Source organism: Pleurodeles waltl, chromosome 1_1 (genome assembly GCF_031143425.1).
Source record: "Pleurodeles waltl isolate 20211129_DDA chromosome 1_1, aPleWal1.hap1.20221129, whole genome shotgun sequence".
In the NCBI taxonomy this organism is placed as follows: Eukaryota; Metazoa; Chordata; class Amphibia; order Caudata; family Salamandridae; genus Pleurodeles; species Pleurodeles waltl.
The window spans coordinates 78117227-78135296 of NC_090436.1; the positions used below are offsets into that span (position 1 = coordinate 78117227).

Sequence of the window (18070 nt, forward strand, 5' to 3'; positions counted from 1 at the left end):
GCTGGGGGTTTGCTTGCAAAATGCATTGAACACCGCATGCTCCTATGTTTGTGGGCGGGCATCAGCATTTTTCATAACCATTATCATGCTGGTACTATTCATAAAAATCCTCTCAAAAAGGCCCCTCAAATTTCATACAGGTAGATATAAATGGAGTTTTTCCACAGGGAAAATATTTTTCATATGCAGAAAAATAAATTAAAAAAATTAAACATGCAATTCTCATTCCTGTAAAAACTCCATATGTGTCAGAACTCTGCCGGACGGTGGTTAGCACAGGCTAAGGGCATCCCAATCCATTTACATTTATGACTAGTAGAAAGAGTGCCTTTGGACATATTGTGGAGAAGAGCAAGGTGACTTGACAGGACTATTTTATAGTCTGCTGCGGATGACAGTTGCCCAAATCTCAGTCCAATGTTGTTTAATACTGGTATGTTCCCATAGAACATGGACCAAGTTATAGTTAGAAAGCATGCATCACCGGCACTTAGTATGTGGTAGAAGGCAAGCTCTGTTCCCCTGGAGTCTCTCGAAACTTTAGCATGAGATTTCAATAGTCACACCCCATCATTTTCCAAGGAACTATTTGGCCAGAGGATTTGAATGGCGGTTGCTGTAGGTGCAGAAAAAAAACTAGTTAAGGAAGAGACTGTATAGTTTCTCTAGGTCCTGATCAGTGAAGATGATAGGACATTGGGCAGTGGCTTAGTCTGGCATGAAAGCAGTGTCTGATTTTAGTGTATTTCCAATATTGTTTTGGATACAGGTTAAAATCAGGAAAAACGTTTACAAACCGTCCTACTTGTAAATGTTCAACTTTAGTGGTGCTAGATGTTTTCCTTTCTGCCAGGTGTATAGAGGCTCCCCTTGTATGTACCTGTCTTATCGTTTGCAGAATGCGAATTACTGTGAGGCTGTCAGTCAAAGATTGTGATGAGCTGTGTCTGTAAAGTGCATGTAGGCAACTTGCCTGTCCAAGTTCATTCCTTCCAGTAGACGCCGAGGGTGAAGGGTCTGATGAGTCTAACCTGTAATGTATTGGTTGTGATAGATGTTGAGCTTAGATAGTTGTAGGCCTCCCACTGTGTGAGCATATAACTTGTTCATTTTCAACCTTTTGTGGATGTTGCCCACACAAACAATTCGATGTATTAATAACATTTGTATCAATAGAGATAAAATCTCAAGGACCTTATTGAATCTAGGGGCCATGGCCATTTGTATGGCGTGCACTCTGCCCTGCAAGGCAAATGTGTAATTGTGCCTTTTTCTCAAAGTCCAGTTGTGTCTTATCCAAGAATGGGATAGGGTGGGTGGTTCGCATGCACACCACCATGCATTTTCCTACCCAGAATTCCCTGCAAACCTCCAACTTTGCCTGAAGTCACGCATTTCCCTATATTTCTGTGATGGAAGCTTCTGAAATACACCGGAATCCACAAAATTCCTACCACCCAGCAGTGCCCCATCTGTGCCAATAAAAACTTTGCCCAACTTGTGTGCCACATAAATTAAAAATGAAAAGTAAAACGGGTGACATAAGCAAGCCGATCCAAAGCGCCATGAGCGCGAAGGAGAGACACAAAGGAAAAAAAGTTCTCTCACAGTCAAACGTATTGGCAAAAGTGCAATTATCCGTGTAACTGGATCGATGGCCAAGGCAGTAACAAAACTGCCCCAACTGGGGACAAACATAAAGCATTTACCAGTGATAACAAAGGATTTTTGAAAGGCAAGCTCATAAACAAGTGATAGTGACAGGTGTGCGGTGGCCGTGGTTAAAAGCCCAGATAAATTGCAACACGTCAGAGCGCTTGGCTTGACCTAAAAAGGACAGCGCTGCACCTGTATATGTATTAGACTTTTACTATTCGTTAACACCAAAGAAAGTGACGATGCTGCCTCTGATGGCTACCCACTTTCACCTCAGCAACACAAAGAAAGTGACTGTGCTGCAGCGTGCCGACTTTGGTATTTACTCCATCAGGGTGACAGAGTAAAATGCTTGCCCCCCCTCCTGATGGAGTACCTATATTCTGCATTTAGTGGTGTCTGCCGACCCTGGGGACATCTCTAGTCCTGGGAAGGACTCGGATCCTGTCAATGTGTTAAAAGTTTGACGGACAGCTCCGTCAGACACGATGGCTGCCTGTCAATTTTTTTAACACGTTTTTGCTTTAAAAATAAAATTCCCCCTCTACTCCAAACTATAAACCAGGTCATTTGTCTTCTCAAGGGTACCGCAAAAGGGACAATTCAGCACCAGTGCAGACTTTATACTCGGTGTCAGGAAATTATCATCAGTAGCAGTGGCGGCCCGTCCTTTAGGGCAGAGGGGCCACGCCCCCCCACCTTTTGCCCCCCATGAAGAGTGTCTGTCAGGCTGAACAAAGGTCAGCCTGACAGACACTCTTCATGTTCAGGTCAGGCAGCCAGGAGCAGACATGCACGATTTGCGCAGACTCCTGGCTGCCTGAGCTGAACTTTGCTGGGCTGAGAAGATCACAGCTCCTATGGACGTGACCTCCTCAGCCCAGCAAAGGTGCCTCGAGGCCCTCCCCTGGGTGACGAGGAAAGCGTCACCAATTGACACTCTCCCTGGGCGCTTCAGTTTAAGCCCTGAAGTACCCAGGGTGAGTGTCAATCAGTGACACTTCGTCACAGAGTGGGGTGGGGTGGGGTCAGCAGTCTCACTGACCCCATCCCACTCTGTGACGAGGCTGGGACTGCTGCCTTCCCTCATTGGCTGCCCTAAGGTCAGCCAATGAGGGAAGGCAGCAGTCCCAACCCTCCTGGGACCTGGAGGCCGAAGGTAAGTGTGTGTGTGTATGTGTGTGATGTTTTGAATTGAATGTTTGGTGCGTGCGTGCGTGCGTGCATGTTTGAATGGTATGAATGTTGTTAATGGATTTGCGTGCGTGTGTGAAAGAATGAGTGTGTGTGATGTTTTAAAATGAATGTTTGGTGCGTGCGTGCATGTTTGAATGGTTTGAGTGTTGTTAACGGATGTGCGTGCGTGTCTGTGTGTGAAAGAATGAGTGTGTGTGTGTGGGTGCCCCGCCCGCCCCCCTCCCTCCTAAAGCTGCCGGCCATCACTGATCAGTAGCACATCAATGCATGTCTGAGACACACTTCACACTTTACTATCTCAAAGTAAGCAGTCACTACATATATTGTACTCACTGTTAACTAGGACAATCTATGCTCCTTAGTGCCACCTGGAACATGGCAGTAGTGCAGCAAGAAGCCTCAGACACTTGCTTCTCAATGTTACAAACGTTGCAGGCCTCAGACACTCGCTTCTCAGTCAGCGCCGGCTGCGCATAATTCAAGGGGATGGGCTGGAGGTTAGGGAGAGGGCAGAAACGAGGTAAAAATAAAATAAAAAGCACTTAACTTGCCTCCTTCCCTGCTGTCTTGCGCCCCTCTTCTTCTGGTGTCCCATAATTAGCTGCTGAGACACCAGCACAGGCTCCCCAGCAATCGTGGTGCAGCTTTCATGCAAAACCTAGAATGAAAGCAGCACCAACATTGGTCTGAGCAGCAGTGCCTGCTGCTCGGACATGACCCTAGGGTCTGTGCAGTTTCTCCAGCCCGGCTGTTAACCACTGCCGGGCCGGAGAAACCAAAGTGTGCATGTGTGTTTGGCCGGCCTCAGATGGCTGGCCAAACACACATGCACACTTAGGTGCACACCACTCGTCCTCCCGCCTCCTGTGGCCCAGCCCCGCCCCTCCCTGCACTGCAGGCTGAGACAGAAGCAGAAAATAAAACGCTAGTCAACCATCATTTTATTTTTCGCCTTCTGGCTCAGTCAGTGGGGCGACGCTCCTTCGCCATAGCGAGGGAGCCACCCCTGTTCTCAATGTTGCCCAGAAAGTGTCAGCATGAAGGAGTGCGGGCACGAGACAGTGTCTCGGCAGCGTCTCTAAGAAAGATAAAGTAACGTGACAGTGCGGGCCTCCCTGTCTTCCTGCACCGCCTCAGAAGGAAAGTGATAGCAGCGCAGGCAGTGGACACTTTTTATTCCTTAATGCCACAAAGGTACCGCGCATGGTTCAGATTCCACTGATTAACAGCGACAAAGGGAAGTGGCGATACTGCACAGTGTCCCAGATTTGTTTTACTAGGTACAGCAAAGAAAGTGAAATTACCACAACACAACAGAATCTTCTACACATTTTAATCAGTGTTAGAAATGAAGTATATTCCGGCTCATTCTGGATATTCTGAAAACGCAGACAAGCACTTCTGTGACCCCGGCCTTTCCTTGTTCAGCGCCCACACTTTGGAAGAAGAAATGTAAATCTGTTAAGCGCTAATTGGGAGTCCTTCATTGGAAAAGCACACGGCCAACTTGTTCAGACGTCAGCTCTACATGACTAGGTTGCCCTTCCCATAAATGTGCATCCTTATGTTGACGTCTTGTCATTTTCCAGTTCTGTTGTAATGCCGCCTAGTACTTGAGTTACGGTCTGTGTAAAGCACTCCGCTGACCTGCGGCTAGTTCCACTCTGTGTAAGTGCTAGATTAAAATAAACGATTAAACACAATTCCTGAGTGAAAAGCAGTAAGCTATCTGAATTTGACATTTTCTCCTCCTCATTTTAGTTGAAGATTTAAAAAAGTATCTGGATCCTCAGTACATGGACAGGCTTGTTATCCCGGACGCCATGAAGCTGGAGTTCATCCTCGCAGGTACATTCTGTAAATTATTGTGATCATTCGTTATTTAGAGTGCACGCACCAGGGGTGCGGAATTTGTATGCTCGGATATCTGAGACACGTTAACTTCTGGTGAGAGCATTTTAAGAGTATTTTGTCCACTGGACAGCCGCACATTAAAATCTGGGAGGCAGGGATTAAGCTGTGGTATATATATATATATATATAGAGAGAGAGAGATATAGATATATATATATAAAACTACCGCAGCGCCGAGAGGTTGGGTTGGTGCTTAGAGGAGGACAGAAGAAGCATAGGGTTCTAGCTCTTAAACGGTGCCAACGCAGCCTGTGGTGGAAACCTGAGCAGCTTGCAATGGAGGGGACTCTGGAATGGTGTCAAGTTGAACTTGTCGACTGATGCCATGTTTGACCGTCTTACCCTATCTTTGGAGCTTTTGATTTCCTTAAACCTCTCACGTTTGCCTCACTGGTCCCTGCACTAAGCTTTTTTTACCCCACCATTAGGCCTTTAATGCATTCCTGGGGACTGCTTACGCTTCATAGCTTACTTGTTCAGAAAATAAAATCAGTTACTCTACGAGGATTAATTCTGCTGTAGATCTTACTTCACAGCACCCAGAAAGGAGAAAATGGAATGACGAGGAAAAAGGTGGTCTATGGGGACGAAAAATGAAGGGGAGGGTGTAGAAAATTATGAGCACACATCAAGAAAATGAACAAAAAGCGGGGTGGTTCCCCTTGGAATTTACCTCCCTGCGTTTCACAGCGCTGCTGAATTGTATCATAGATATCGTACACTATATTTTGCTGATAGTACCGAGCCTGTTTTAGAGCTCTGAAAGACAACACCGTGGAAAGTGCCTGTTAGAGCTTCAATGCAAGTGGTAAACAGGGTTGATGCTTCAGGTGTGTGATCTCTGCACAACTAGCTCAGTTACTCCCAGTTCAATCCGGAACTGGCAAAGGAGTTGCACAGCTTACTCTGGTGGTTCACAAAGGCAGAGATTGCTGATTGAGCGAGTCGGTGGGACATGGTGGGACACAACACTGAGCACCACAAATTTGGAGTTGAGTTCCCCGCACTCTAATCTGCGCTCTAAAAGGGGAAAATAAGTATTTACGCCACTTGGTATAGGCAAGATGGTTTCAGGGCTTAAAGAAGGGCATCCAAGTGAGAGAAGAGGTGCCTGCTACATCGACTCACATTTTATTTTGCAAATAAAGGAGCCTAGGCTGAGCCTGTAGCCCACAGGTTATTTACGTATGGGTTCCACACAGGTCATTCTGTGGTTGCTAATTTAAGGGCCTACACACGTCACTTTCTCGTCAACACTTTCTTAGAAGCCAGATTTCAGTGGAACTATGCATCATTTCTCACTTTCTTGTGTGCATTTTATTATCTGTGTGAAGTAACCTTCCGTCGTGACTGGTTTACATTCTTGTTCTTTTCTTTTAACTCTATCGTGCATGTTGTTTTCTGCTTTAATACTTTGTTCCTCGTCATGAACATGGCTGGGCTTCTGTTCTGAGGATCGGTGCATTCAGAAACGGAAGGATTTAACCCGCTTTGTGCGATCTACTCTGGCATCGAGTATATTTCTCGGCTGCACTTACTTCACTTGCCCACAAGAGGGAACCCCTCACCCCTTAATCGCCGAGTCTCGCGTTTTAAACTGAACATGCCTGCGCTTGGTGCGCCTTTGGCTCTGCATTCACGCGGATGCACAACCATTCCAGAGCGTATTCTACTCCCGAACTCTCATACGTAACTTGTTTACGATACAATAGATTCTGCAGTCGCTGTATAAAGCCCCCTCTCTAACTTATGTGTTACATATATGGCTCTCACCGAGTGCCAATAGCATGAATGTCCGTTTCTAAATCTGATAATTCACTGCTATGTGGCAGCAACAGTGGGTTACAGATCTCGTAAAAATGATTACAGAAATGAACTCTAATAACATATTACAGTTGAGTTTTGATGCAACAGTGCCCCCTGCCAGAGCCAGGAGAAAGGCGGGTCTGGTTGCGGAGCATAGTTAAAGCAGATATTTAAAGAAAAACAAAACCTCTTTTTTTGATTTTCTTTTGCCGTTTTTTTAGCTGAGTCGTGAAATGGAAAAAATAGGACTACCTGTTTATTTTTTGCTATCCTTAGGCAAATATATATGTTAGTCTTTTTTCATGTTTCTACACATTCTAAGCTACAGCCTTTTTATTTTTTAAACTGATGTGTATTAAACTGATACTAATATCTTCCTGAACTAACCATTTTACAGCATTTTGGATGATTCATTTTGCACTAGAGATTCTATTTTTATTCTTCATATTTGCAAACTTGCACCTTTATATGAAAGAGCCAAGTATCAAGATTTTAAGTGGTTTGTGGTCAGGGCAGGACTAGATGCATCGAGCATTTCCCTGGGAAGCTGAAAGGGTGGGAGACGGTTTTGTTACTTGGGGACGGTTTTGCAGCAGTGCTGTGAACTCGACCCCCAGTTTAAAAATAAAAAAGCAGCAGCGCTTTACACTTTGCATCCCCCAGCCCTGCGGCTGTTCTGACAAAATTGACAGGGCTACTTTGGGTTCCCAGTCCAGCCCTGTTTGTGAGAAAGGAAATTATGTGACCATACATAGTAGGGCAGTGGTTCCCAACCTTTTGACTTCTGTGGCCCCCCCACTTTATCAATACTGGAACCCGGGGACCCCCACTGAATCATTATTGGAATCCGGGGACCCCCCCACTGAGTCATTTCTGAAAGCTGGGGACCTAATCTGTTAATATTATTTAATTTTCTCAGCAGTCACGGACCCCCTGAGGAGGCTTCGCGGACCCCCAGGGGTCCCCGGACCGCAGGTTGGGAACCACTGTTGTAGGGAATTAAGTACCACCTGCCATACATGATAAGGATATACCAAGCCATCTTGGCGTTCCGTAAACTTATAAAGAAACTCTGCCTTCAGCTTCGTTCCTCCATATGGTGATGAAACGCCTCGGTATCTTGCAATATCTTTATAATATATAGCAGTCGGTAGCTTATCCCATATATAATCTTCACAAAACCGATCAGTGATCTTATGAGCGTGAGAGACACTTGAATTTGCAAGTTTTGAGTCTGCAGCAGAACGGGAGAAAGAAAGGCAACATGGGCGTTATTGGGGACTTGTTTTCACCATCAAGGGCAAAAAGGTGAGAAATTAATCTGATATGGACTGCAGTGGTTGTAGTAATACAATGAGGGTTTAAGTTCGCTGTTGTGGTTCTCTGTGTAGAATTCGTGCACGTACTTCATGAATTTCATAATTTCACCTCTTTCTTCTTTCGAAGTTTGTTTTTGGAAAAGAAAAAAAAAAATTAGGTCCCTCCTGCACCCTGGGAGATTTCCCCCTTGGTGTGAGAGTCTTGTTTCTAATTTTACTGTTCCTCACAACCAGGATATACCTGGCAGTGACGGACAGTAAATTCTCCTCAATAATTGTTTTTCATTGGATTTGAAGCTCAAAACATTGGACACCACCTTAATGCAAATGACCCAGATCTACCTGCTGTTGGAAGAAGGACCAGGAGAACAGCAACCAGTACAAAATTCCAGTCATGGTTGCAAAATAACTATTTCTACTTGAACAGTGAATGGGCTGAGATCATTATAAGGGGGTCACAAGACTCCTCATCAAACATGATGAGGATCGATTTCTACCCACACCAGTACATAAGTCTTGTAGACTTTACTGGGCTGTTTGACACTGGCATCTCCTTACACTCCAAGTAAAGGCTGCATCTAAGAATGTCTTCTTCCGGCTTCGCCAGTTTAGGGGAAGCCCTTTTGCTTGCCATCTTCCACTGCGCTAATGTCTTATGCACATGGACGCAGATTAAAAAATATATCGCCTTATTTTCAAGACCAGTAATGCATTGTCCAGCTCATTGTCAGTCTGTGATGCAAGAGAGGTCAATTCAAGCAGGGATGTGGGAATTCCTATCGCCCGGGACATCTTGTTTGGGGTCAAGGGCAACAAGTTTTTATGTCTACTTTGTCCTTGGGACAAGTATGCCCAACCCTCTGCAGCACAAACCCTTTAGCTGCCTGTTTACAGAGAGTGGAACTCTCTGCAGTTGATGTAATGTGTTTCCAAAAGATAATGCTGTTCGAACTTGTATTTATGGTTCATTATTTGAAAGCCTTCATTATTAGGGTGAGTGCTGTAAATAAATGCTTTAAGGTCACACTTCACTACTGACGTTGGTTCCAGTACAAAAAAAAAAAAGTGTATACACATGTTTGAAAAGTTTAGGCTATGAGGCTAAGTATAATGCTCCCAGAATGCTCTCTGTTTAGATGCAAATGAAGTGTCATTTAGTAAAATGTTTTGATGCATGCTGGTATTTCCCAAATATATTTCTAATGGAAAATCAGTGTAACCATTTTCAACACGATTATGGGAAGCATGAAAATAAACAAACACTGACAAAGCCAACTGATCTGACATATTTTTATAAGTCCTTTAGTTTCATCAATGCGTGTCTTGTTTTGACATGAAGTGGAGAAGTGTGGCTCAATGGTTAGAGCAGCAGACCCTGAAGCAGAGATCTGGCTCAAGACCAGGGTTCAAGTCCCGCTTCGGCAGGTCTTGGGCTCAATTCCCCTTGACCAGATAATTCTCGCCTCGGTGCCTAATCTAATTCATGGGTCCCACTCTGCAACTCTGGGCAATAGCTTGCTTAATCTCCACAACGGCCTCAACAGCGCTTGGATGCCTGGCTTCACCCTGGGGGTGCTCAGGAGTGGGCGCCTCACAGGGAAAAGCCAGGAGGGGTTCCATAGCGGTATGAGTACAGCGCCTTGAGACCCTAACGGGTGAGTAGTGCGCTATACAAGTGCTAATTTACATTTACATGGCTTTTGTAACACTTTATTGTTGTGGGAGCTACCAGGCCCTCAACATTGTAACAAACACTGGCAAAAAAAAACCAAAAAGTTTTTGAACTCTAAAAGCACACGTTGCCACCAGTGGCATAACAAAGGCCCCGCAGCCGCCCTCCAGGGGGCCCCTTCAGCACAGCACCTGCCCTGAGTGAGTCTGGAGAGGGGGCTCCTCCATGTTCTTTGCAAAGGGGCACCCTCCAGTTTCGTTATGTCACTGATTGCCACTGTAGTTCCTGACACTGAACAAAACTACTTTGTGTGCCAATATGCTCCTTGTGGAAGAGCAGAATGCGATCACTCACAGTAAAGCCAGCCGAAAGAGAGAGAAATAGAAGTTTAATAAAAACAAAATGTCTTTGTTAACACCAGACCTAATTAGGGACCAAGACCCACATGTAGGTAGCTTTTTGCATGTTGCAAACAGCGACGTTCGCTGTTTGCGACGTGCAAAAAGCACATTGCGATGCACAAACCCAGTTTTGCAATTCGGTAACCTGGTTACCGAATCGCAAAACGGGTTTGCGACTCGCAATTAGGAAGGGGTGTTCCCTTCCTAATTGCGACTCGCAGTGCAATGTAGGATTGTTTTGTGACCGCGAACGCGGGCGCAAACCAATCGCAGTTTGCACCCATTTCAAATGGGTGCTAACACTTTCGCAAAAGGGAAGGGGTCCCCATGGGACCCCTTCCCCATTGTGAATGTCACTGTAAACATTTTTTCAGAGCAGGCAGTGGTCCTGCGGACCACTGCCTGCTCTGAAAAAGTGAAACGAAAACGTTTCATTTTTCGTTTTTGTAATGCATCTCGTTTTCCTTTAAGGAAAACGGGCTGCATTACAAAAAAAAAACTGCTTTATTGAAAAGCAGTCACAGACATGGTGGTCTGCTGTCTCCAGCAGGCCACCAGCCCTGTGAGGGCCGCCATTCGCAAGGGGGTCGCAAATTGCGACCCACCTCATGATTATTCATGAGGTGGGCATTTGCGAAGCCCTTGCGAATCACAGATGGTGTCGGGGACACCATCCTACATTCGGATTTGCGACTCGCAATTTGCGGGTCGCAAATCTGAACCTACCTACATGTGGCCCCAAATTCTTAAAGAAAGTCACAAAAGTGCACCCATGGTATATGTCGTACCCCTATAAAATATTTGTGAACTGTATTTTAGCATGGGTAAATACGCATGTGTAGATTTGCTCATGTGAAAATCTATTGAGCATTTGCAAGTTCATTTTCCCTCCAGCCACTTTCTTCCCAACCCTGGAAGAAGTTCTAATTCTGCCATTGTCAGGAGTAAATGTCCAACCTTTCTTATTATGGGAAAATATTAGAGAGAAACTGGTGAAAATCTTTAAAACATGCAGGTTAGTAGGTTTGCAGACTCAAAGGCATTCCAGCCCTGGAACTATTGCTTACTGCTTCCTCCAGCCCCAGTACGCAGATCTGCAGAAAGGTGGCAAAATAAGGAAATTGCTACAGTAGGGATTGAAACTGCAAGTATTCAAGCCCTACTATGGTAGTAGCCCTGGCATAATCAGAGAGGCTATTATCCGAGCTCTTACATAATGAGATTGCTGCCATAATTTGGCGCCACACTACATGGCACCAAAGGGACAAGTAGATCTTTTTACAGGACAAGTAGATTTGAGAAGCAACCTGTCCCCTGGACAAGTAGATATTTTAATAAATTCCACACCCCTGTTCAAGATTTTCTGTCTAATGCATAATCCCCTGTTCGATTCATCACTATCGTCTTTGAGCACTAACATTCAGCCTTACATTTTAAGTGGGCTACCCTACTCTATCTCCATATCGGCTACCAACCATAGCTTGAGAGACACCCGCGGTCCACTAATAGCAGAGTTTTGCCATATTTCTAACTCTATGAGATGACAGTACCAATGTACAAATCCGGCTTCTCCCAAGGAAGCAGTGAATGACTCTGTTTCAAGACTGACTGTATTTCTGTACTGTGATCTGTATCCTCTAGACTCCAAGCACACTGGGATCACCAAAATAGCAAGTAATACTGCAGCCCTCCTTACCGCCCCAAATAATTAAAATATCAAAGCCACACGTGGAGACTTGAGAGGAGTATTTGGTGATATCAGAGTGAAAGGCGAGGGACTTGCGAGCTACATCAACCTGATCATAAAGCGTGTGTGATACGATAAGACTGCAGTCATGTTTGAGCATTAGTTACATATGGGAGGGAGGAGGAAGTGGTCTCTTATAGAGTAAGAAGATTGCACATAGTTTTTCTGACAAGGTATGAAAAAGCTAAAGCCTGAACTACTGAAGCTTCTGATCGATTCACAGTAGTATATTGCCTCACCAACCACTCTATAGTTCTTCGTCTGGCGTTGGCCAAAATCTTTTAACTTTACTAAAATATATATAATATACTTACATATGGGGCTTCTGCCACTTCTCTTTATCTATTATTCTGTTGTTGAGTCATTAACATTGTTCTTATGCCCAGTAAAGCATACAGCTTAGGGCAGTGGGTCAGCCTACCTAAGTCACTGGTTAACTTCACTTTAAGTGACTGCGTTTTGCTCTCTCATAAGGAGCACATCCACACACAAGCTAGTTTCCTTCAGTGCCAGTGTTTTCTTTAAACTTTATAATTACTTTAGTGTTGCCTTTGTGTTTACAGCTTGACGTGATAGCAGGATGCTTCTGATGCACATTCCATCTTTATCAGATCCCATCTCCTGCCAATGCTGTTACAAGATCCTTTGGATGTTTTACGTTTCTGACTGCTGCTACTTCCATTCTTGCAGTTCCTTCTTTGTCCTTCTTTCTGTGCTTCATTCTTTCCTTTGTATCCTTCTTTCTTCTCTTCTTTCTCTTTTCCCTCATTTCTTTCCTTTTCTTTCCTTCTTTCATTCTGTCTTGCCTTGTTCTGTATTGACTTTTCTTATTTGATGTCTTTCTTGCCTGCCTTGTTTATCTTTTTCTTTCTTTGTTTCATTCTTTCATTTTTTCTTTCATTTTTTCTCAAAGGCAAGAGGCTTGCAGCAAATGTCAGACTTATTGACTTATTAATTACTTCCCTTCCGTACCAGAGAGTACTATGAGAATGAGTGTTTTATGTTTTGAGACCAAAAAAAACAGTTTTGTCTGTAGCAAATTATTTTTTACTTTTCAAGATTGATGAGGACTCCGCATAACACCTAACATAGTTTTGCAAAAACAATGAAAAAAAAAAATGGGAATTGCCAGAAGCCTGACAGCCAACACTGGACCTAATGGCTTTGCCAGTTCCCCGAACTTAAGTAGGGCCTTGATGACTAGGCCAGATGTGATAGTGTTGTGAGTGAGCATAGTTTATTTGAAGGTAGCTTATATCTGCTTCTTGCAAACCAGCATGCATTTTCAGTATTGCATGCTTTTGGTCTGTGTGCTATATATACTGAGGCTCCCTCCTATGGAATATGGTGTAGTTTAAGTGCAGATAGTTGCAAATTCACCTTTTTCTGAACCCTTTTTCTGCTGGCTTTAGAACTTGGTGCACTTTACCACTGGTAAACAGTTGTAAAGCGCCTGTGCTTCCCCTCTAAAATGTGCTGTACATTGGAATGCCCTATTTGGCTAATTTAACTTCCCTAACATTCCATTTTAAAAGGTGTTAAAGTGCACTAATGGCATGGAACGTTAACTGTCATGTGGGTCGCAGTATACATTTGCACCACCCACAAAGGTGACCAACATGTTTCTGCTAAGGACACCACTGTGTTCTGGCTAGGGAAACCTGCCATTGCCCTGTAGAAAAGCCTATTTGTGATGTGTTGATAGGTCCCCCATAAATGTGTGCATTGTAATCCCACAGGGCAGAGTGCTGATGTACAGAAATAGAGCACACTACATATTAAGTTAGCCTTTTCTCTCTTAAGGCCTGGCTAGACCTTTCTCCAAAGCTTATATCGTATGAAAGTCTTTATTTTTGACCTCTGGTTAGGAAAGGGTTAGAAAAATGCTTTAAAGTTACTTCCTACTTAGTTTTAAAATTCTAACTTAATGGTGAAATCAGATTTTTGGTAAGATATGGAGATAGAGTAGGTTAGCTCACTTAAAATGTACAGCTTAATGTTAGTGCTCGAAAACGACAGCGAGAAATCAAACAGGGCCTTGTGCATTAGACAGAAAGTGTTAAAGTGACATCTTATCTTTTTGATAGCAGAACATTGTAAACATGTAGGTTAGGGTGCCTGAGTTAGTTGGCTTAAACCCAGTTTTGCCCTCCCATTGCACCCCCAGAGCTGGAATGTACATCCTTGGCTTGGAGACTTGACTTAACCCTGGCTCCGAGGACAGTGGCTTGCCTCTGGGCCCAGGAAAGGCCAGTGGGTGTTAACTGCAGACCATGGAGCAAGGATTAGCTATCTAGGAGTGGATGGGAACAGTTGGTAGTACAAAGGAAAGTTTGAGCACTCCCTCTTTTGACTTGCAGAGGCTAGTGAGAGCTACTTCTATTAATTTCCAGGACCTTTCTAGACAGCTTATATCCAGTCACACTAGGAAACCCAGTTCTGCAACCATTCATAATTCCAGAGCTGGAAGAGGTAACAACCATGACTCGGAGGATAATGGTGTGTTTATGTGCCCAGGAAAGGCCAGTTACCTGCTGACCACTTGACAGAGACTAGCTTCCTGGATGTGCAAAAGAACGGCTCTCAGAACAAAATGCATTTTTAGAACTGCCTCTTTTGACTTGGAGATGCCAAGCATGGCTTATTCTACTCCTCCCCAGGGCCCTCCTAGACAGTTCGGCTCCAGCTGCTTTATGCGTGCAAACCAGCTATGAACCGGTCAGGTAGAGGAAGTGACCAGGAAGCTGAAGGCTTGGTGATAGTTTGGTCCTGCAGCCTTCAAACAGGAGCTCCTGGGTAATTTACGTTAAGGCAAAGAGGTACTGCTACAAAAGGAGGTCGGGGTACAGTTGAGAAAATTGTTAGGATTGGGGGGTGGAATTTGCTCAGGATAAATATACTACCTCAACCATCACCTCTTTAGAATATTCTTAGAGGGTCTCCATTTGAAGAAGGAGGCTCAGGTGAAAGCAGAATTTTGATTCCTGGCTCCTGCTGGAAAATCATCATTCACGTAAGGACTCGGGGACTCCTGAATCCTGTTGGCACCTAGGGACTGGAAGAGCTTTCCAAGGGTCAAGTGTTTGGTACCCTGTTTACGTGCTTTTGGGGCACAAACAGCAGAGTGCCCAGCCGACTATCTATTTAGATCCTGCAGGAGTCCTGGCTGAAAAGTGATCTAGTGCCCAGTAGCCTGCCCAGAGAACCCAATGCCTGCAGGACTGACCAGAAGAAGCTTTGCCAGCAATTGGAAATTAAGACTGAAGGTTAAGCATTTAACCACCAATGGGTATCAGACCTCAACTCCATCACTGTCAGTCTGAAATTGTGCCTAGGCCCTTATCCACTGTGAGCTGTTTTTCCATAGTGCTTAACTTTTTTCTAGGTGCTTTTTGCCTTAATATCTTGTGTTTTTTTGCCAAAAAAAATATATCTCCAGTTCCCATTAACCTATTGTTGTGAAATTGGTTTCTTTTGGCTCGTTAAATGAAACTCTGTGTTTGTACACTGGTTGGAGAATCTTATTGTGCTGTACTCTTTACTTTAAAATTGTTGGTACTGCTCGAACGTCGCACACACTTTTTTGAGGGTTTGCCTGCTGCTTGTGGTAGGATTAAGCAGAGATTAAGCATTAATTAACCAGGATTGAGCAGACATTCTTGCACAATTGTATTTTGTCCTAAAAAGAGTGTCTTTGAGTTGCCAGGGGTGCCCCACAAATTAATACCCTAATTTGTGACATAGCTAATTTTAATTCAGTGTAATATCAACTTTATGACAAAGAATTGTACAGTGAGTTTTATAAGTTTTTGTGTAGAGCATTTAATTTTATTTGAGCTATTCATTTTTTTGTCTTTCAGAGGAAAAATATATTCTTGAACACGCAGCTCTTTTGGAGCAATTGAGCATTCTCCAGCCATTCCTCGATAGTGAGCATATTAAAGGTGATCTAAAACATTGAAGATGAGAAAAACTGGAGGTGGTGGCTGTTTGGTGGTTACAAAATTTTTATTTAAAATAGGCTCTCTGCGCTCATCTGGATTGTTATGAACGAGATATTTCACAGTGCAAAATAAAAAAGGCAATGCAAAGTAATGAAAATAAGTTAAAATAATAAAAGCTACACTGTCATATATACAGTAAAAGTACGTACTAAAATGTAATGAAAATAAATATAAAGGCTTAAACGCTACTGTAATTCAGTCTGTTTTGCACTTGAATTTAAGGACTTCCTAAATGTGGCAAACTATTGACTTTTATTGTAAACACGGCAGCTATCCCTTCTGCTTACTTTCGCTGCCATAAACCTTGTAAAACGTAAATACTTACAACTCTGGACCGACCACGAACTCCCACCCTAAGACCAATGTACTACTCTAGGCAGTGGGTGTCAGCTGTTTTGTGAGCTTGTTGTTCCAGTGAAGCTTACAAGCAAGAAACAGTGTTACCTCTTGCGGTATATAGATGGGTAGGTGTTCTCCTCTTTGGCGGTGTCCTGTCGATGTGTATACAACACATCCTCTCAGGCAGGACAAGCTGCTCAATTCTTTACCTGAGCAGGTGAAAGCTTAGACACTGGCTCCATCAAATATTGTTTTAAGACTTAATTCAGTAGCAAATCATTGAAGTTGATCAATTTTTTTGTAGCTTTCTTTTACATGTCTATCTGAGATGGAAGATATAGCAGTGACATGCTGACACATTCTAAATACCACATTGTGAATCATGCTCAGTAGCACCCGTAAACCATAGTTTCTTGTTTCAGTATGTAAGTAAAATCATTATAATTTTCTTTACTTATTCATTTCCAGCTGTTCCTGGTCATGCTTCAAAGCTGCAAACTCTCTCTCAGATCCATATTCAACAACAGGTAGAGCATTTAATCTTTTTCCTTGGTGTCCAAACCCTCACTTAATAAACTGATACACTGGGCCAGATTACGAGTACCGCGGTTCTAGGAACACCGTATTCACGGTGGCGGTCCAACTGCCGCATCCTTCGCGGTGCGACTGCCAGATTACGATGCTGGGGGTCGGACCAACACAACCGCCAGGATCAGAGATGCGGCGGTGAGGTAAGCTGTGATCAAGCACGGCGATGCCGATGTCGACCTCACTATGCTGATCGCGACTTGCCTTTCCACCTGTCTTTTCATGGTGGGGACACCAGCAGAGACGGGCCACAGGGGGACCCCCTGCGCCGCCGAGGCTGTGCTGACTGCTGACCGCACTGACCGTGCAGTGGCTTTGGCCTTGGCTCTCCCTTAGAGACTGTTGGACTGCCAGCTTCATAACTGGGGCAATTGTTTTATCACATACTCATCTTCTAGCTTTCTAAATGATGGAACTGATTTAGGCATGATCCTGTTAAAAGGATTAGCTTGACAATGGTTTGCAAGTTGTAAAATAACTTTAATAGTTTTCCTCAAGCAACGAATCTGACTATCATGGCCCCTAAAACAGGTTTTTCTGTTTATTGCCTGGTGGCACTGCGCACTGTCTGTACTTTCTCATCCAAAAAGATGTCATTGTGTGACACATGTTTTGTTTGTGTCATAACAGGACCAATCTGATGAAATAACAGAAGAGACCAAAAGACTTCTTGAAGACTACAACAAAATGGTATCCTTTTCAAACAAAGGTGGCGATGTTCCAAATTTCCCTTTTGTTATTTTATTCCAAAGTTTAATAATGAATTGTTATTTGTTCAGTTTAGCTGTATGCTGAGATTTTGTGCAAGCATGTCATGCTACTTGGTTTTACAATTTAGTTTACTTTTGGAATAATTAGGTTTGAAATCATGGTGTCAAGACAGTGTCTTCAAAGCAGTAGGCTGTACATATTTCTTGTATCGCAAAGTGCCAAGGATCAACGGATGTCATGTATTTCGAAATGAAAATCTACTGTCCATGACTTAGCTGTGATCATAATGGAAAGCATGGTCTTTGTAATTTGATTCTGTTACGCTTCATGGTATTGTTTTTTTTTTTTTTAAAACACTTTATTGCTCATATTGGCATATGATATCGAACGTATAAAACATAAATATCAAAACGGTTGTACAATTGATTATTTTACACGTAGTTATTCCTCATATCACCTCTTAATTTTATTGTTTTTCTTATCTTACCGGTCTGCTAAACATTTCTGCAGAGGTCATCCACAAGGGAGGTTGGGTATGGCTTATAATCAGTATGCCATCTTGGATAATTTAACTACATTCAAACATTATGTAGTGTTTTAATGTTATAATTCATAATAACGAAACACTGCAAACTAATACCATAACAACAACAGTACTGCTAGATTAGGTGGCCTGCGCTCAGTATTAAAAGCACTTCATGTCTGGCTTTTTTGGT

At 43.5% G+C, this 18070-nt stretch overlaps 1 protein-coding gene across 1 annotated transcript in view; it reads left to right on the plus strand.

Moving 5' to 3' along the window:
* Positions 1-18070, plus strand: part of DCTN3 (dynactin subunit 3) — a 42175-nt gene that overhangs the window by 14646 nt on the left and 9459 nt on the right. The window contains exons 3-6 of the mRNA XM_069215101.1: positions 4615-4701; positions 15573-15656; positions 16524-16582; positions 17274-17333. Of these exons, the coding sequence (XP_069071202.1) occupies positions 4615-4701; positions 15573-15656; positions 16524-16582; positions 17274-17333 (290 nt within the window). The remainder of the gene's footprint in view (positions 1-4614; positions 4702-15572; positions 15657-16523; positions 16583-17273; positions 17334-18070) is intronic.